Source organism: Anomaloglossus baeobatrachus, chromosome 9 (genome assembly GCF_048569485.1).
Source record: "Anomaloglossus baeobatrachus isolate aAnoBae1 chromosome 9, aAnoBae1.hap1, whole genome shotgun sequence".
Classification (NCBI taxonomy): Eukaryota; Metazoa; Chordata; class Amphibia; order Anura; family Aromobatidae; genus Anomaloglossus; species Anomaloglossus baeobatrachus.
In genome coordinates, this window is record NC_134361.1 from 218444026 (window position 1) to 218463758 (window position 19733).

Genomic DNA, 19733 nt, shown 5'->3' on the forward strand with positions numbered 1-19733 from the left:
AGCACCCCCCCCCCGTCCCCTGTACGGACCCCTGCGTGTCCTGCTTTCCATCCAGCCCCCCCGTCCCCTGTACAGACCCCTGCATGTCCTGCTTTCCATCCAGCACCCCCCCCCCGTCCCCTGTACGGGACCCCTGCGTGTCCTGCTTTCCATCCAGCCCCCCCGTCCCCTGTACGGACCCCTGCGTGTCCTGCTTTCCATCCAGCCCCCCCGTCCCCTGTACAGACCCCTGCGTGTCCTGCTTTCCATCCAGCCCCCCCGTCCCCTGTACGGACCCCTGCGTGTCCTGCTTTCCATCCAGCACCCCCCATCCCCTGTACGGACCCCTGCGTGTCCTGCTTTCCATCCAGCCCCCCCGTCCCCTGTACGGACCCCTGCGTGTCCTGCTTTCCATCCAGCCCCCCCGTCCCCTGTACGGACCCCTGTGTGTCCTGCTTTCCATCCAGCCCCCCCCCCGTCCCCTGTACAGACCCCTGCCTGTCCTGCTTTCCATCCAGCCCCCCCCCCGTCCCCTGTACAGACCCCTGCGTGTCCTGCTTTCCACCCAGCCCCCCCCCCCCCCGTCCCCTGTACAGACCCCTGTGTCTCCTGCTTTCCATCCAGCACCCCCCGTCCCCTGTACAGACCCCTGCGTGTCCTGCTTTCCATCCAGCACCCCCCGTCCCCTGTACAGACCCCTGTGTGTCCTGCTTTCCATCCAGCACCCCCCCCCCCCGTCCCCTGTACGGACCCCTGCGTGTCCTGCTTTCCATCCAGCACCCCCGTCCCCTGTACAGACCCCTGCGTGTCCTGCTTTCCATCCAGCCCCCCCCGTCCCCTGTACAGACCCCTGCGTGTCCTGCTTTCCATCCAGCCCCCCCCGTCCCCTGTACAGACCCCTGCGTGTCCTGCTTTCCATCCAGCCCCCCCCCGTCCCCTGTACAGACCCCTGCGTGTCCTGCTTTCCATCCAGCCCCCCCGTCCCCTGTACAGACCCCTGCGTGTCCTGCTTTCCATCCAGCCCCCCCCCGTCCCCTGTACAGACCCCTGCGTGTCCTGCTTTCCATCCACCCCCCCCCCCCGTCCCCTGTACAGACCCCTGCGTGTCCTGCTTTCCATCCAGCCCCCCCCCCGTCCCCTGTACAGACCCCTGCGTGTCCTGCTTTCCATCCAGCACCCCCCGTCCCCTGTAGAGACCCCTGCGTGTCCTGCTTTCCATCCAGCCCCCCCCGTCCCCTGTACAGACCCCTGCGTGTCCTGCTTTCCATCCAGCCCCCCCCCCGTCCCCTGTACAGACCCCTGCGTGTCCTGCTTTCCATCCTGCCCCCCCGTCCCCTGTACAGACCCCTGCGTGTCCTGCTTTCCATCCTGCCCCCCCGTCCCCTGTACAGACCCCTGTGTGTCCTGCTTTCCATCCAGCACCCCCCATCCCCTGTACGGACCCCTGTGTCTCCTGCTTTCCATCCAGCCCCCCCCCCCCGTCCCCTGTACAGACCCCTGCGTGTCCTGCTTTCCATCCAGCCCCCCCTCCCCGTCCCCCCCTGTACAGACCCCTGTGTGTCCTGCTTTCCATCCAGCCCCCCCCCCGTCCCCTGTACAGACCCCTGCGTGTCCTGCTTTCCATCAAGCACCCGTCCCCTGTACAGATCCCTGCGTGTCCTGCTTTTCATCCAGCCCCCCCCCCCCCCCCGTCCCCTGTACGTACCCCTGCGTGTCCTGCTTTCCATCCAGCACCCGTCCCCTGTACGGACCCCTGCGTGTCCTGCTTTCCATCCAGCCCCCCCCCCCCCCCCGTCCCCTGTACAGACCCCTGCGTCTCCTGCTTTCCACCCAGCACCCCCCGTCCCCTGTACAGACACCTGTGTGTCCTGCTTTCCATCCAGCCCCCCCCGTCCCCTGTACAGACCCCTGCGTGTCCTGCTTTCCATCCAGCCCCCCCCCGTCCCCTGTACAGACCCCTGCGTGTCCTGCTTTCCATCCAGCCCCCCCGTCCCCTGTACGGACCCCTGCGTATCCTCCATCTATCCAGCACCCCCCGTCCCCTGTACAGACCCCTGCGTGTCCTGCTTTCCATCCAGCCCCCCCCCGTCCCCTGTACAGACCCCTGCGTGTCCTGCTTTCCATCCAGCCCCCCCCCGTCCCCTGTACAGACCCCTGTGTGTCCTGCTTTCCATCCAGCACCCCCCCCCCCGTCCCCTGTACGGACCCCTGCGTGTCCTCCATCCATCCAGCCCCCCCGTCCCCTGTACAGACCCCTGCGTGTCCTGCTTTCCATCCAGCCCCCCCGTCCCCTGTACGGACCCCTGTGTGTCCTGCTTTCCATCCAGCCCCCCCCCCGTCCCCTGTACAGACCTTTGCCTGTCCTGCTTTCCATCCAGCCCCCCCCCGTCCCCTGTACAGACCCCTGCGTGTCCTGCTTTCCACCCAGCCCCCCCCCCCGTCCCCTGTACAGACCCCTGTGTCTCCTGCTTTCCATCCAGCACCCCCCGTCCCCTGTACAGACCCCTGCGTGTCCTGCTTTCCATCCAGCACCCCCCGTCCCCTGTACAGACCCCTGTGTGTCCTGCTTTCCATCCAGCCCCCCCCCCCCCCCCCGTCCCCTGTACAGACCCCTGCCTGTCCTGCTTTCCATCCAGCCCCCCCCGTCCCCTGTACAGACCCCTGCGTGTCCTGCTTTCCACCCAGCACCCCCCCCCCCCCGTCCCCTGTACAGACCCCTGCGTGTCCTGCTTTCCATCCAGCACCCCCCGTCCCCTGTACAGACCCCTGCGTGTCCTGCTTTCCATCCATCCCCCCCCCCCCGTCCCCTGTACAGACCCCTGTGTCTCCTGCTTTCCACCCAGCACCCCCCGTCCCCTGTACAGACCCCTGTGTGTCCTGCTTTCCATCCAGCACCCCCCGTCCCCTGTACAGACCCCTGCGTGTCCTGCTTTCCATCCAGCCCCCCCCGTCCCCTGTACAGACCCCTGCGTGTCCTGCTTTCCATCCAGCACCCCCCCCCGTCCCCTGTACAGACCCCTGCGTGTCCTGCTTTCCATCCATCCCCCCCCCCCCGTCCCCTGTACAGACCCCTGTGTCTCCTGCTTTCCACCCAGCACCCCCCGTCCCCTGTACAGACCCCTGCGTGTCCTGCTTTCCATCCATCCCCCCCCCCCCCGTCCCCTGTACAGACCCCTGTGTCTCCTGCTTTCCACCCAGCACCCCCCGTCCCCTGTACAGACCCCTGTGTGTCCTGCTTTCCATCCAGCACCCCCCGTCCCCTGTACAGACCCCTGCGTGTCCTGCTTTCCATCCAGCCCCCCCCGTCCCCTGTACAGACCCCTGCGTGTCCTGCTTTCCATCCAGCCCCCCCGTCCCCTGTACAGACCCCTGCGTGTCCTGCTTTCCATCCAGCCCCCCCCGTCCCCTGTACAGACCCCTGCGTGTCCTGCTTTCCATCCAGCACCCCCCGTCCCCTGTACAGACCCCTGCGTGTCCTGCTTTCCATCCAGCACCCCCCGTCCCCTGTACAGACCCCTGCGTGTCCTGCTTTCCATCCAGCACCCCCCCGTCCCCTGTACGGACCCCTGCGTGTCCTGCTTTCCATCCAGCCCCCCCCGTCCCCTGTACAGACCCCTGTGTGTCCTGCTTTCCATCCAGCACCCCCCCCCCGTCCCCTGTACGGACCCCTGTGTGTCCTGCTTTCCATCCAGCACCCCCGTCCCCTGTACAGACCCCTGCGTGTCCTGCTTTCCATCCAGCCCCCCCCGTCCCCTGTACAGACCCCTGCGTGTCCTGCTTTCCATCCATCCAGCCCCCCCCGTCCCCTGTACGGACCCCTGCGTGTCCTCCATCCATCCAGCCCCCCCGTCCCCTGTACAGACCCCTGCGTGTCCTCTATCCATCCAGCACCCCCCGTCCCCTGTACAGACCCCTGCGTGTCCTGCTTTCCATCCAGCCCCCCCGTCCCCTGTACAGACCCCTGCGTGTCCTGCTTTCCATCCAGCACCCCCCCCCGTCCCCTGTACAGACCCCTGCGTGTCCTGCTTTCCATCCAGCCCCCCCGTCCCCTGTACAGACCCCTGCGTGTCCTGCTTTCCATCCAGCCCCCCCCCCGTCCCCTGTACAGACCCCTGCGTGTCCTCCATCCATCCAGCCCCCCCGTCCCCTGTACAGACCCCTGCGTGTCCTGCTTTCCATCCAGCCCCCCCCCCCCCCCGTCCCCTGTACAGACCCCTGCGTGTCCTGCTTTCCATCCAGCACCCCCCGTCCCCTGTAGAGACCCCTGCGTGTCCTGCTTTCCATCCAGCCCCCCCCCCCCGTCCCCTGTACAGACCCCTGCGTGTCCTGCTTTCCATCCTGCCCCCCCGTCCCCTGTACAGACCCCTGCGTGTCCTGCTTTCCATCCTGCCCCCCCCGTTCCCTGTACAGACCCCTGCGTGTCCTGCTTTCCATCCAGCCCCCCCCGTCCCCTGTACAGACCCCTGCGTGTCCTGCTTTCCACCCAGCACCCCCCCCATCCCCTGTACAGACCCCTGCGTGTCCTGCTTTCCATCCAGCCCCCCCCGTCCCCTGTACAGACCCCTGCGTGTCCTGCTTTCCATCCAGCCCCCCCCCCCCCGTCCCCTGTACAGACCCCTGTGTGTCCTCCATCCATCCAGCACCCCCCATCCCCTGTACGGACCCCTGCGTGTCCTGCTTTCCATCCAGCCCCCCCCCCCCGTCCCCTGTACAGACCCCTGTGTGTCCTCCATCCATCCAGCACCCCCCGTCCCCTGTACAGACCCCTGTGTGTCCTCCATCCATCCAGCAACCCCCGTCCCCTGTACAGACCCCTGCGTGTCCTCCATCCATCCAGCCCCCCCGTCCCCTTCTCACACCCCTGTGCTTTCGAAACCACCATACGTAACATGGGGGTCCTCGTCTTTCCATCCGGTGCCCCCTGTGTAGGCTCCTGTGTCCTCCGTCCAGTCAGCGGCCATCTTTCCCTGTATAGACCCATGTGTCCTCCATCCAGCGTCCCATCTCTTGTAGACCCGTGTATTCTCTGTCTATATAGTGCCCTTCCTCCTTCCCCTGTATAGACCCCCATGTGTCCCCCCCCCCATCCAGAGGCACCGTCCTCTGTCCTCCACCTGGCACCCTGTCCCCCTGTGTTCTGCCTCCATCCAGCGCACCCTGTCCCGTGTCCTCCATCCATCTAGCGCACCCTGTCCCCCTGTGTTCTCCATCCAGCGCACCCTGTCCCGTGTCCTTCATCCATCCATCCAGCGCACCCTGTCCCGTGTCCTTCATCCATCCAGCGCACCCTGTCCCGTGTCCTCCATCCATCCAGCGCACCCTGTCCCGTGTCCTTCATCCATCCAGCGCACCCTGTCCCCCTGTGTTCTGCCTCCATCCAGCGCACCCTGTCCCCCTGTGTTCTGTCTCCATCCAGCGCACCCTGTCCCCCTGTGTTCTGTCTCCATCCAGCGCACCCTGTCCCCCTGTGTTCTGTCTCCATCCAGCGCACCCTGTCCCCCTGTGTTCTCCATCCAGCGCACCCTGTGTCGTGTCCTCCATCCATCCAGCGCACCCTGTCCCGTGTCCTCCATCCATCCAGCGCACCCTGTCCCGTGTCCTCCATCCATCCAGCGCACCCTGTCCCCCTGTGTTCTCCATCCAGTGCACCCTGTCGTGTCCTCCATCCATCCAGCGCACCCTGTCCCGTGTCCTCCATCCATCCAGCGCACCCTATCCCGTGTCCTCCATCCATCCAGCGCACCCTGTCCTGTGTCCTCCATCCATCCAGCGCACCCTATCCCGTGTCCTCCATCATCCAGCGCACCCTATCCCGTGTCCTCCATCCATCCAGCGCACCCTGTCCTGTGTCCTCCATCCATCCAGCGCACCCTATCCCGTGTCCTCCATCCATCCAGCGCACCCTATCCCGTGTCCTCCATCCATCCAGCGCACCCTATCCCCGTGTCCTCCATCCAATCCAGCGCACCCTGTCCTGTGTCCTCCATCCATCCAGCGCACCCTGTCCTGTGTCCTCCATCCATCCAGCGCACCTTGTCCTGTGTCCTCCATCCATCCAGTGCACCCTATCCCGTGTCCTCCATCCATCCAGCGCACCCTGTCCCGTGTCCTTCATCCATCCAGCGCACCCTGTCCCCCTGTGTTCTGCCTCCATCCAGCGCACCCCTGTCCCCCTGTGTTCTCCATCAGCGCACCCTGTCCCGTGTCCTCCATCCATCCAGCGCACCCTGTCCCCCTGTGTTTCTCCATCCAGTGCACCCTGTGTCGTGTCCTCCATCCATCCAGCGCACCCTGTCCCGTGTCCTCCATCCATCCAGCGCACCCTATCCCCGTGTCCTCCATCCATCCAGCGCACCCTATCCCGTGTCCTCCATCCATCCAGCGCACCCTATCCCGTGTTCTCCATCCATCCAGCGCACCCTGTCCCGTGTCCCTCCATCCATCCAGCGCACCCTATCCCGTGTCCTCCATCCAGCGCACCTTGTCCCCCGTGTCCTCCATCCATCCAGCGCACCCTGTCCCGTGTCCTCCATCCCATCCAGCGCACCCTGTCCTGTGTCCTCCATCATCCAGCGCACCCTGTCCTGTGTCCTCCATCCATCCAGCGCACCCTGTCCCGTGTCCTCCATCCATCCAGCGCACCCTGTCCCGTGTCCTCCATCCATCCAGCGCACCCTATCCCGTGTTCTCCATCCATCCAGCGCACCCTGTCCCGTGTCCTCCATCATCCAGCGCACCCTGTCCTGTGTCCTCCATCCATCCAGCGCACCCTGTCCCGTGTCCTCCATCCATCCAGTGCACCCTGTCCCGTGTCCTCCATCCATCCAGCGCACCCTATCCCGTGTCCTCCATCCATCCAGCGCACCCTATCCCGTGTCCTCCATCCATCCAGCGCACCCTATCCCGTGTCCTCCATCCATCCAGCGCACCCTATCCCGTGTCCTCCATCAGGCGCTCTCCGTCTCGTGTAGACCCCTATGTGTCTTCTCTTCATCCACCCCCCCACGTCCTCTGTTTCTCCCGCTCTCCGTCCAGCACCCCCATAAGTTCTTGTGTGTCCTCCTACTTTTCAGTGACCCCCGTCTGTAAGTAACAATAATTCTATTTTCAGCCAAGGATGGAACCCCCAAAACCGTCCCCCCTATTGGCAGTAAGTCCCCACCAGCCAAGTCGCCCGTGGAGGCCCCGAGAGACCGGAGGACGTCGTCCTCTGATGAAAAGAAGAAAGTGGTGAGTGATGGATATACGGAGATATAGAGCTCTGCTCCCCCCCGATGTCTGCGGTGCATGGACCACTGGGGGTCCGACGTGTCATGTAAACGTCGCCCCTGGTTCTGATTTCTCCCCCTAGAAACAGTTGGGGTACCGGGACTCCAGCTACTACTGGGAGGTGAACTCCAGCGAGGTGGTGATCCTGAAGCGCATCGGCACGGGATCCTTCGGCACGGTGTACCGAGGCAAGTGGCACGGCGACGTGGCCGTCAAGATCCTGAAAGTGACCAATCCCACCGCCGAGCAGATCCAGGCCTTCAAGAACGAGATGCAGGTCCTTAGGTGAGGAGGGGGACACGTCCCAGGAGAAGACCACCCCCCGCGACATGTGTCCACATCACTAACAACCCCCCCCCCTTCCTTACAGGAAAACGCGTCACGTCAACATCCTCCTCTTCATGGGCTTCATGACGAAACCCAACTTTGCAATAATCACCCAGTGGTGCGAGGGGAGCAGCCTGTACCGCCACCTGCACGTCATCGAGACGCGGTTTGACGTCTTCCAGCTGATCGACATCGCACGACAGACGGCGCAGGGGATGGAGTAAGTCATGACGCCCCCCCCCCCATAATAGATCCAGGCCAAAAAATAACGACCCTGCACTGAGAATGGGGGGAATGGATTCTAGGGGACACAGCGCCATCTGGTGGCTTATCCTCATTACTACACTGCTGATTCTGTGGATATTTTCCGTCTCTATGTCACTTTATAACCCTTGCCTCTTCTTGCTTTGTCATGTTTGACCTTTTTTTTCTACTTTCTAGCTACCTCCATGCGAAGAATATCATCCATCGTGACCTGAAGTCTAACAGTATCCTTCCATGTCTACTTTAGTGCCATGTGACATCCAATACTATGTATTAAGCCAAAGGGGCGGGGCATGACACATTTTATGCTCCTCCCCCTTACCAGTGCACATGTAAGATCTGATTCTGTAAAGCCGCCTCTTAAAGGGGCTCTTCACTTTGGTAGTAGAGATAATGGGTTCTCCTGACACCCAATACTATGTATTAAGCCAAAGGGGCGGGGCATGACACATTTTATGCTCCTCCCCCTTACCAGTGCACATGTAAGATCTGATTCTGTAAAGCCGCCTCTTAAAGGGGCTCTTCACTTTGGTAGTAGAGATAATGGGTTCTCCTGAACCCAATACTATGTATTAATCCAAAGGGGCGGGGGCATGACACATTTTATGCTCCTCCCCCTTACCAGTGCACATGTAAGATCTGATTCTGTAAAGCCGCCTCTTAAAGGGGCTCTTCACTTTGGTAGTCGCGATAATGGGTTCTCCTGACACACAATACTATGTATTAAGCCAAAGGGGCGGGGTATGACACATTTTATGCTCCTCCCCCTTACAACCAGTGCACATGTAAGATCTGATTCTGTAAAGCCGCCTCTTAAAGGGGCTCTTCACTTTGGTAGTAGAGATAATGGGTTCTCCTGACACCCAATACTATGTATTAAGCCAAAGGGGTGTGGCATGACACATTTTATGCTCCTCCCCTTACCAGTGCACATGTAAGATCTGATTTTGTAAAGCCGCCTCTTAAAGGGGCTCTTCACTTTGGTAGTAGAGATAATGGGTTCTCCTGCGATCAGGTGTAACCCGTGCTCAGTCTCCCTGCAGCGCCCCCCACAGGTGACCCGAGGCATTACACAATTCCTATTGGAACCAATGGGCTGTTTTGTGTACATCGCGGGCGCACTGGGTCCTCCTGGGTGTTGACCCTCATGTCCTCCTTAACCGGGTGCGTAGACATCTTCCTTCACGAGGGTCTGACGGTGAAGATCGGGGATTTTGGCTTGGCCACGGTGAAGACGCGGTGGAGCGGATCGCAGCAGGTGGAGCAGCCCAGTGGATCCATCCTATGGATGGTGAGCTCCTCGCTTCGCTGGGTGGCTCGGCGTCTCTTCTCGCTCCCGCGCTGATGGGTTTTCTTCCGTTTTCAGGCCCCGGAGGTGATCCGGATGCAGAACAGTCCGTACAGCTTCCAGTCCGACGTCTACGCCTACGGGGTGGTGCTGTACGAGCTGATGGCCGGAGTGCTGCCTTATGCAAATATCAACAACAGAGACCAGGTGAGGAGCAGACGCTTCGGTGACGTCTTCAAGGGGTGACCCCAAGATGTCATAGAGCCAATCTCTCACCGTAAAAAACTACAACTCCCAGCATGCACTGTGAAAGCCTTTGTTGTGTGGTCATGCTGGGAATTATCCTGCACGGAGGAGGGGGGGGAGGTGAAAATCAAACGTGCGGCCTGCGTTGTAAGGAGGAATCGCGTCATCACAGAATATCCTTCCCCGCAGATCATCTTCATGGTCGGCCGCGGATACCTCAATCCTGACCTCAGCAAAGTCTCCAACAACTGCCCCAAAGCCATGAAAAGACTGCTAGCAAACTGCATGAAATTCAAGAGGGACGAGAGGCCGCTCTTCCCACAGGTGAGCGCAGCCTCTGGAGTATAATACAGTAATGTATGTACACAGTGACTGCACCAGCAGAATAGCGAGTGCAGCTCTGGAGTATAATACAGGAGGTAACTCAGGATCAGTAATGTAATGTATGTACACAGTTACTGCACCCAGCATAATAGTGAGTGCAGCTCTGGGGTATAATACAGGAGGTAACTCAGGATCAGTAATGTATGTACACAGTGACTGCACCAGCAGAATAGTGAGTGCAGCTCTGGGGTATAATACAGGAGGTAACTCAGGATCAGTAATGTATGTACACAGTGACTGCACCAGCAGAATAGTGAGTGCAGCTCTGGAGTATAATACAGGAGGTAACTCAGGATCAGTAATTGTATGTACACAGTGACTGCACCAGCAGAATAGTGAGTGCAGCTCTGAGGTATAATACATGAGGTAACTCAGGATCAGTAATGTAATGTATGTACACAGTGACTGCACCAGCAGAATAGCGAGTGCAGCTCTGGAGTATAATACAGGAGGTAACTCAGGATCAGTAATGTAATGTATGTACACAGTTACTGCACCAGCAGAATAGTGAGTGCAGCTCTGGGGTATAATACAGGAGGTAACTCAGGATCAGTAATGTATGTACACAGTGACTGCACCAGCAGAATAGTGAGTGCAGCTCTGGAGTATAATACAGGAGGTAACTCAGGATCAGTAATGTATGTACACAGTGACTGCACCAGCAGAATAGTGAGTGCAGCTCTGAGGTATAATACATGAGGTAACTCAGGATCAGTAATGTGATGTACACAGTGACTGCACCAGCAGAATAGTGAGTGCAGCTCTGGAGTATAATACAGAAGGTAACTCAGGATCAGTAATGTATGTACACAGTGACTGCACCAGCAGAATAGTGAGTGCAGCTCTGGAGTATAATACAGGAGGTAACTCAGGATCAGTAATGTAATGTATGTACACAGTGACTGCACCAGCAGAATAGTGAGTGCAGCTCTGGAGGATAATACAGGAGGTCAGTAATGTATGTACACAGTGACTGCACCAGCAGAATAGTGAGTGCAGCTCTGAGGTATAATACAGGAGGTAACTCAGGATCAGTAATGTGATGTACACAGTGACTGCACCAGCAGAATAGTGAGTGCAGCTCTGGAGTATAATACAGGAGGTAACTCAGGAATCAGTAATGTATGTACACAGTGACTGCACCAGCAGAATAGTGAGTGCAGCTCTGGAGGATAATACAGGAGGTCAGTAATGTATGTACACAGTGAGTGCACCAGCGGAATAGTGAGTGCAGCTCTGGAGTATAATACAGGAGGTAACTCAGGATCAGTAATGTATGTACACAGTGACTGCACCAGCAGAATAGTGAGTGCAGCTCTGAGGTATAATACAGGAGGTAACTCAGGATCAGTAATGTGATTGTACACAGTGACTGCACCAGCAGAATAGTGAGTGCAGCTCTGGAGGGATAATACAGGAGGTCAGTAATGTATGTACACAGTGAGTGCACCAGCGGAATAGTGAGTGCAGCTCTGGAGTATAATACAGGAGGTAACTCAGGATCAGTAATGTAATGTATGTACACAGTGACTGCACCAATAGAATAGTGAGTGCAGCTCTGGAGGATAATACAGGAGGTAACTCCGTAATGTAATGTATGTACACAGTGACTGCACCAGCAGAATAGTGAGTGCAGCTCTGGAGTATAATACAGGAGGTAACTCAGGATCAGTAATGTATGTACACAGTGACTGCACCAGTAGAATAGTGAGTGCAGCTCTGGAGTATAACACAGGAGGTCAGTAATGTATGTACACAGTGATGCTGGTTGTCTCCTGTAGTAATGACGCCATATTCATGGCTTTTGCTCTTCTTTGTCACTTCTCTCTCTTAGATCCTCTCCTCCATTGAGTTGTTGCAGCGAGCGCTCCCTAAAATCGAGCGCAGTGCGTCTGAACCCTCTCTCCACCGGGCGGTGAACTCCGAGGACCTGAACCCCTTCCTGATTAACACCCTGCGCCTCGTGCCTCAGTGATCTGCGTCCTCCATCTTTCATACTTGGGGGGTGGCAGTTTCTGACTCGGGGCCTCGGCCGCCCCGTCCTGTCCTCTGTTACTTTCTTCTTCCTCCGCTTCCTCACTGGATTTTCCTTCCTCGCTGCTTGTCTTCTCCGGGGCGTCTCCCGGTCGTCTTAAAGATATTGGGGTGATTGGTCGTCATAGCCACAGAGAGTGGGATCCGTGTGATGGAGAGCAACCACAAGCTGCTGCTGTAATGGAGCACATGCCAACGTCTGCACAGAGCTTGGAGCTCCCCTTTAAGGCATCCCACAATGCACTGTGACGAAATCTGGGCCTTTGGGAACCAATAGAATGAATGCAAATTATTTGCCATGAGCGAATCAAACTGCACCATGCCTTTTCCCGTGTCTATGGGGCGTGGCCAATACCCAGGCCCCGCCTCCTGCCGCCAAATCAAAGGGACTGTCGCGAGCCGTGAATCCAAGAGGGGGCGTATTTATTTCTACACGTGCCTGATTCCTTCTTCTGGTATTTTTGTTTTTCTTCCGGTAATTGGGGAGAATTGTTTGTAAAAAATCAGATTTAATGATTTTTTTTTTTTTTTCTATCATCAATCGTCGCTTTGTCACGTGTGAGGTCGGCCGTCCTCCGCTGTGAGGAGGGGGAATGTGGAGCCTGGTCATGCTTGAGAATCCCATAAATTAAACTGTACGGTGAGGGAAATCTGAGCTGCATTGAATATACGGATGTGTAATATATATATAGTTTTAAATAAAATAAGTTTGGTGTAAAAAAAACAAAGATTTGTCCTTGGTGATGTACGGCTCGGCATTGTCCTTGGTGATGTACGGCTCGGCATTGTCCTTGGTGATGTACGGCTCGGCATTGTGCTTGGTGATGTACGGCTCGGCATTGTGCTTGGTGATGTATGGCTCTGCACTGTGCTTGGTGATGTACGGCTCGGCATTGTGCTTGGTGATGTATGGGCTCGGCATTGTGCTTGGTGATGTACGGCTCGGCATTGTGCTTGGTGATGTACGGCTCGGCATTGTGCTTGGTGATGTACGGCTCGGCATTGTGCTTGGTGATGTACGACTCTGCATTGTGCTTGGTGATGTACGGCTCGGCATTGTGCTTGGTGGTGTACGGCTCGGCATTGTGCTTGGTGGTGTACGGCTCGGCATTGTGCTTGGTGATGTACGGCTCGGCATTGTGCTTGGTGATGTACGGCTCGACATTGTGCTTGGTGATGTACGGCTCGGCATTGTGCTTGGTGATGTACGGCTCGGCATTGTGCTTGGTGATGTACGGCTCGGCATTGTGCTTGGTGATGTACGGCTCGGCATTGTGCTTGGTGATGTACGGCTCGGCATTGTGCTTGGTGATGTACGGCTCGGCATTGTGCTTGGTGATGTACGGCTCGGCATTGTGCTTGGTGATGTACGGCTCGGCATTGTGCTTGGTGATGTACGGCTCGGCATTGTGCTTGGTGATGTACGGCTCGGCATTGTGCTTGGTGATGTACGGCTCGGCATTGTGCTTGGTGATGCACGGCTCGGCATTGTGCTTGGTGATGTACGGCTCGGCATTGTGCTTGGTGATGTACGGCTCGGCATTGTGCTTGGTGATGTACGGCTCGGCATTGTGCTTGGTGATGTACGGCTCGGCATTGTGCTTGGTGATGTACGGCTCGGCATTGTGCTTGGTGATGTACGGCTCGGCATTGTGCTTGGTGATGTATGGCTCGGCATTGTGCTTGGTGATGTACGGCTCGGCATTGTGCTTGGTGATGTACGGCTCGGCATTGTGCTTGGTGATGCACGGCTCGGCATTGTGCTTGGTGATGTACGGCTCGGCATTGTGCTTGGTGATGTACGGCTCGGCATTGTGCTTGGTGATGTACGGCTCGGCATTGTGCTTGGTGATGTAGGGCTCGGCATTGTGCTTGGTGATGTACGGCTCGGCATTGTGCTTGGTGATGTATGGCTCGGCATTGTGCTTGGTGATGTATGGCTCGGCATTGTGCTTGGTGATGTACGGCTCGGCATTGTGCTTGGTGATGTACGGCTCGGCATTGTGCTTGGTGATGTATGGCTCGGCATTGTGCTTGGTGATGTACGGCTCGGCATTGTGCTTGGTGATGTACGGCTCGGCATTGTGCTCGGTGATGTACGGCTCGGCATTGTGCTTGGTGATGTATGGCTCGGCATTGTGCTTGGTGATGTACGGCTCGGCATTGTGCTTGGTGATGTACGGCTCGGCATTGTGCTTGGTGATGCACGGCTCAGCATTGTGCTTGGTGATGCACGGCTCGGCATTGTGCTTGGTGATGTACGGCTCGGCATTGTGCTTGGTGATGTATGGCTCAGCATTGTATGGCTCGGCATTGTGCTTGGTGATGTACGGCTGGGTCCGGTGGTGGTGGCTTTACTCTGCTCCATCCGACGCTCGGAATTGGTTGTAGAAGTGGGGGTGGAGATTCTGTGGACAGAGGATAGCTGTGATGTTGAGGGGAGCAGACTATAGGGGGCCTCTGCAGTAATGTGGAGACATCTCATTACAATGTGCAAAGTGTTTTTAATTCTAGACGAGGTTCATACAAAGTATAAGTCTATAGAGGATGGAGATAGGAGAGGGCAGAGAATCTCTCCACAATGCGACCAGAGGTTATGCACCAAGGGGTGAGGGGCCGGAGGTCATACACTGGGGGCCGGAGGTCATATACCGGGGGTCATATACCGGGGGCCGGAGGTCATACACTGGGGGCCGGAGGTCATATACCGGGGGTCATACACTGGGGGCCGGAGGTCATATACCGGGGGTCATACACTGGGGGCCGGAGGTCATATACCGGGGGTCATACACTGGGGGCCGGAGGTCATATACCGGGGGCCGGAGGTCATACACCAGGGTGAGGGGGCAGGGGGCTGTACTCTGGGGTGAGGGGGCAGGGGGCTGTACTCTGGGGTGAGGGGGCAGGGGGCTGTACTCTGGGGTGAGGGGGCAGGGGGCTGTACTCTGGGGTGAGGGGGCAGGGGGCTGTACTCTGGGGTGAGGGGGCAGGGGGCTGTACTCTGGGGTGAGGGGGAAGGGAGCTGTACTCTGGGGTGAGGGGGCTGTACTCTGGGGTGAGGGGGCTGTACTCTGGGGTGAGGGGGCAGGGGGCTGTACTCTGGGGAAATGGGGAAGGGGGCTGTACTCTGGGGTGAGGGGGCAGGGGGCTGTACTCTGGGGTGAGGCGGCAGGGGGCTGTACTCTGGGGTGAGGGGGCAGGGGGCTGTACTCTGGGGTGAGGCGGCAGGGGGCTGTACTCTGGGGTGAGGCGGCAGGGGGCTGTACTCTGGGGTGAGGGGGAAGGGGGTTATACTCTGGGGTGAGGCGGCAGGGGGCTGTACTCTGGGGTGAGGCGGCAGGGGGCTGTACTCTGGGGTGAGGGGGCAGGGGGCTGTACTCTGGGGTGAGGGGGCAGGGGGCTGTACTCTGGGGTGAGGCGGCAGGGGGCTGTACTCTGGGGTGAGGGGGCAGGGGGTTATACTCTGGGGTGAGGGGGAAGGGGGCTGTACTCTGGGGGCAGGGGGCTGTACTCTGGGGTGAGGGGGCTATACTCTGGGGTGAGAAGGCTATACTCTGGGGTGAGGGGGCTATACTCTGGGGTGAGGGGGCTATACTCTGGGGTGAGGGGGCTATACTCTGGGGTGAGGGGGCTATACTCTGGGGTTGAGGGGGCTATACTCTGGGGGTGAGGGGGCTATACTCTGGGGTGACGGGGCAGGGGGTTGTACTCTGGGGTGAGGGGGCTATACTCTGGGGGCAGGGGGCTATACTCTGGGGTGAGGGGGCTATACTCTGGGGTGAGGGGGCTATACTCTGGGGTGAGGGGGCTATACTCTGGGGTGAGGGGGCTATACTCTGGGGTTGAGGGGGCTATACTCTGGGGTTGAGGGGGCTATACTCTGGGGTTGAGGGGGCTATACTCTGGGGTTGAGGGGGCTATACTCTGGGGTTGAGGGGGCTATACTCTGGGGTTGAGGGGGCTATACTCTGGGGTTGAGGGGGCTATACTCTGGGGTGAGGGGGCTATACTCTGGGGTGATGGGGCAGGGGGTTGTACTCTGGGGTGAGGGGGCTATACTCTGGGGTTGAGGGGGCTATACTCTGGGGGCAGGGGGCTATACTCTGGGGGCAGGGGGCTATACTCTGGGGTGAGGGGGCTATACTCTGGGGTGAGGGGGCTATACTCTGGGGTTGAGGGGGCTATACTCTGGGGTTGAGGGGGCTATACTCTGGGGTTGAGGGGGCTATACTCTGGGGTGAGGGGGCTATACTCTGGGGTGACGGGGCAGGGGGTTGTACTCTGGGGTGAGGGGGCTATACTCTGGGGTTGAGGGGGCTATACTCTGGGGGTGAGGGGGCTATACTCTGGGGTGAGGGGGCTATACTCTGGGGTGACGGGGCAGGGGGTTGTACTCTGGGGTGAGGGGGCTATACTCTGGGGGCAGGGGGCTATACTCTGGGGTGAGGGGGCTATACTCTGGGGTGAGGGGGCTATACTCTGGGGTGAGGGGGCTATACTCTGGGGGCAGGGGGCTATACTCTGGGGGCAGGGGGCTATACTCTGGGGTGAGGGGGCTATACTCTGGGGTGAGGGGGCTATACTCTGGGGTGAGGGGGCTATACTCTGGGGTGAGGGGGCTATACTCTGGGGTTGAGGGGGCTATACTCTGGGGGTGAGGGGGCTATACTCTGGGGGTGAGGGGGCTATACTCTGGGGGTGAGGGGGCTATACTCTGGGGTGAGGGGGCTATACTCTGGGGTGAGGGGGCTATACTCTGGGGTGACGGGGCAGGGGGTTGTACTCTGGGGTGAGGGGGCTATACTCTGGGGTGACGGGGCAGGGGGTTGTACTCTGGGGTGAGGGGGCTGTACTCTGGGGGTGAGGGGGCTATACTCTGGGGGTGAGGGGGCTATACTCTGGGGGTGAGGGGGCTATACTCTGGGGTGACGGGGCAGGGGGTTATGCTCTCCATGTGGGGGGCCATATTTCTTGCTGGTTAATGCTGGACCCCTCCTGTAGCAGAGACCCCCGGAGGCTGGCGCATTAACCCTTCGCCTGCTGAGGATGTGTGTGATCAGACATGTCAGGGCTGGATATTGGATCTGCATTCTGGATTCTCACCACCAGAGGGCGCAGTGTGCAGCACGTCCATCTCTCGGGGAGCATCTCGCTGAGCAGCGCAGAGGATTTCAGCTCGCGGCTGTGGTGGTCTTCCACACCCCCCCCACATACACACCGGACACCAGACATTTTTTTTCTTGCTCTTAGAGAATAGTTTTATTTGGACACATCACATTTTCTTTGCCCCCTTTTTGGGTGTTTTTTTTTTTGTTTTTTTTCACATCTGCACACAAACGCTGACACACGTTACGCACACGTCATGGGCTCTGCGGGGGGCCGCATAGAATGGGGGGGACGGGAGGGGGAGGGGGATATAGTCATGATATAATAGATACTCTGAATACTTACAACAATCATATCACGATAGTAACCGCACGGCAAGCTGCAGAGCACGCACATCACAACAGTGTTACCGGAGGGGGGCGACGGGGGACGGGGGCAACAGAAGATTGGGGGGGGGGGAAGGGGGTAAAACACCGCAACACACCACGAATCAAAAGAACTGACGGATCCGGGAGGGATAGATACCGAGAGGGGGCCGGGAGGAGAGAAGAACACACACAACAGATACACGGGCTCCGGGGAAGTGCGTATATGTACACGGAGGGTGGGCGCAGCTGCGGCCCCGCATGCTCTATGTAGTCCCCATACTGCCGGCACGCTCGGCTCTGCTATTCCGGTACGTCGGGGTGTCACAGCCTCTTCCTCCCATCCTCGGTCTCCTCTCCATATCTAGCAAAGCCGTGCACACGGGTGAAGGGAGCGGGAGGAGAACACACGGAGATGTGACGGGTAAAAGGAGGGGGGGTGGGGGGGTGCGAAAAATGGACCCCCCTCAGTCTGAGAAGAGACTGGCGAAGGATTTCCTCAGGTTGCGGATGGTTTCGGCCTTCACCTCGTCGTGACTAAGACTGGAGCGTGGAGCCGGTGAGTCTGCAAGGGTGAAGGAGTTGGTGAGGGACTGGGACTTACTGGAGGACGATGGCCGATGATGAGAGGAGATGGCGGTGGAAGGGTCGGGGGTGTGGGGGGAGGAGGGAGGTGGAGCAGAAGGTTTTTTTTTTTTTTTTAAAGGGAATGTTCATAATGGCGTCGGGGGAGGACACAAGAGACGGGGGGAAGAGGGAGGAAAAAAAAATAATGATCAGTTAATGTCATGCAGTATTAGTCGCTCACACTAAGCTAGTCCCCACCGTCTACAACCCACCGAACCCCAAAACAAAACCCCCGGTCTCTGCCAAAGCTGTGCCTACCTCACCTAAGCGGCATGCAAAAAAAAGGGATGCAATAGGTAGTATAGGAAGCTGAAACCTGCGTGGCCCGCCCAGAACCTCGGGGGCTCTTACTTCAGCTGCGGCTGGGATGGGGGCAGCTCTTGGCCCGGCTTCTGAGCCAACTGAGGCTTTTGGGGGCCGCCAGGACGTGAACCCTGCCCAGGTCCTTGAGGGTTAGGCCTGGGCTGCTGGGTCATGGGTCGCTGTGGCGGCTGTTGTGGTTGGGGTGGCTGCTGTGGCGGCTGTTGCTGGGGTCCGCCTGGAGCTGACTGCCGTTGCTGCTGCTGCGGTGGCGGCGGCTGCTGTCCCGGTTGGCGGATGCCATGTTGTTGTTGATGGACGGGCGGTGGAGGCTTCTGCTGGGGTCCTGCGGGAACTGGCTGCCTTGGGGGTCCAGGTTGCCGAGGCTGAGGGGGCTGGACACCCATTGGCTTTGGCCCTGCTGGCATAGGGGGAGCCTGCTGCTGCCGTTGGGGTGACTGTGGGCTCGGCTGCCGTTGGGGGGACTGGGATTGGCGGGGTGATGGCTGTTGTTGGGGCCTCATCTGCTGGGGCGACCCTTGCGGCTGTTGCGGCGGGATCATTTGCCGCTGCTGTGCCCCGGGGCTGGGGAGGTTGGGTGGGTGTTGTGATGACTGAGGACCTAAACCTTGAAGCTGCTGTCCTTGAGGTGGAGGCCTCTGCTGGGAGGGAGGACCCTGCCGCTGAGGACCCTGTGCCGCAGGAGGACCCCCTGTAACAGATGAGAGGCGGGGCACCGTTAATTACTCTGCTGCCATTAGAGGTAATGAATATTCCCACCATACTGATAATATCTATGGAGGGGCTCTACCTTGTGGAGAGGGTCTCTGCTGCTGCTGGACGGGGGGTCCAGACCGGGAGTGCACAAGCTGAGCCTGCGATTGAAGCAAATCACAAATAAGGGCGGCCGAGAAGGAGATTAAAGGGGGTCTCCGCAGCCACTCACTTCTGTATTAGGACACGTGAAGCGCCACTGATTGGCGCCACGCATCATCCCAATGCAAAAGTGAGAAGCCGCAGAGCATCCCTTTAATGTCTGGGAACCGGCCTTGTCTTACCTGGGGCTGCTGCGCGTGCAGGGAGCGGCTCGGGGAGGAGCTGCACTGCAGAGCCTGCGCCATCTTACTGACCACCAGATCCGCTATCAGGTGCCGGTCCTCTTCCTGCTGGTCGCCAATTAGCGGCATAGAGGAGCCCACAACCTGGCGGGAAGAGGAAGAAGCTTAAGTGATGTACCGGCCCCTGGGAGGCACGGCCTTGTGTCCCTCGCACGGCACTCCTGTTCCGGCCCCCGGGTGGTGTCCCCGTTCCAACAGCCTCCTGTCCCTCACACGGCGGCCCCGTTCCGGCCCCGGGGTGGCGCCTCCGTTCCCACGGCCTCCTGTCCCTCACACGGTGCCCCCGTTCCAGCCCCTGGGTGGGGTGGCCTCATGTCCCTCGCACGGCGCTCCTGTTCCAGCCTCTGGGTGGCGTCCCCGTTCCCACAGCCTCGTGTCCCTCGCACTGCACCCCCGTTCCAGCCCCCGGGTGGAGTGGCCTCCTGT

The 19733-nt window shown here is 59.0% G+C and overlaps 2 protein-coding genes across 7 annotated transcripts in view; one reads left to right on the forward strand and one right to left on the reverse strand.

Annotated features, from left to right (window-relative positions):
* The window catches only part of ARAF (A-Raf proto-oncogene, serine/threonine kinase), a 38542-nt gene extending 26217 nt beyond the window's left edge, over nt 1-12325 (forward strand). For 2 of the 3 annotated variants that reach the window (XM_075324532.1, XM_075324533.1), the window contains exons 10-17: nt 7091-7209; nt 7331-7533; nt 7619-7795; nt 8017-8063; nt 9012-9130; nt 9206-9334; nt 9563-9697; nt 11592-12325. In XM_075324532.1, the coding sequence (XP_075180647.1) occupies nt 7091-7209; nt 7331-7533; nt 7619-7795; nt 8017-8063; nt 9012-9130; nt 9206-9334; nt 9563-9697; nt 11592-11732 (1070 nt within the window). In that variant the 3' untranslated portion in view covers nt 11733-12325. The remainder of the gene's footprint in view (nt 1-7090; nt 7210-7330; nt 7534-7618; nt 7796-8016; nt 8064-9011; nt 9131-9205; nt 9335-9562; nt 9698-11591) is intronic. The other variant, XM_075324534.1, reaches the window with a different exon arrangement.
* A 4697-nt stretch (nt 12326-17022) lies between these two features.
* The window catches only part of SYN1 (synapsin I), an 87130-nt gene continuing 84419 nt past the window's right edge, over nt 17023-19733 (reverse strand). Inside the window, exons 10-13 of one of the 4 annotated variants that reach the window (XM_075324537.1) lie at nt 19248-19391; nt 19001-19064; nt 18241-18901; nt 17023-17827 (exon numbers count right to left, since the gene is read on the reverse strand). In XM_075324537.1, the coding sequence (XP_075180652.1) occupies nt 17800-17827; nt 18241-18901; nt 19001-19064; nt 19248-19391 (897 nt within the window). In that variant the 3' untranslated portion in view covers nt 17023-17799. Of the gene's footprint in view, nt 17866-18205; nt 18902-19000; nt 19065-19247; nt 19392-19733 lie in introns of all 4 variants that reach the window. The other 3 variants (XM_075324536.1, XM_075324540.1, XM_075324539.1) reach the window with 3 other exon arrangements.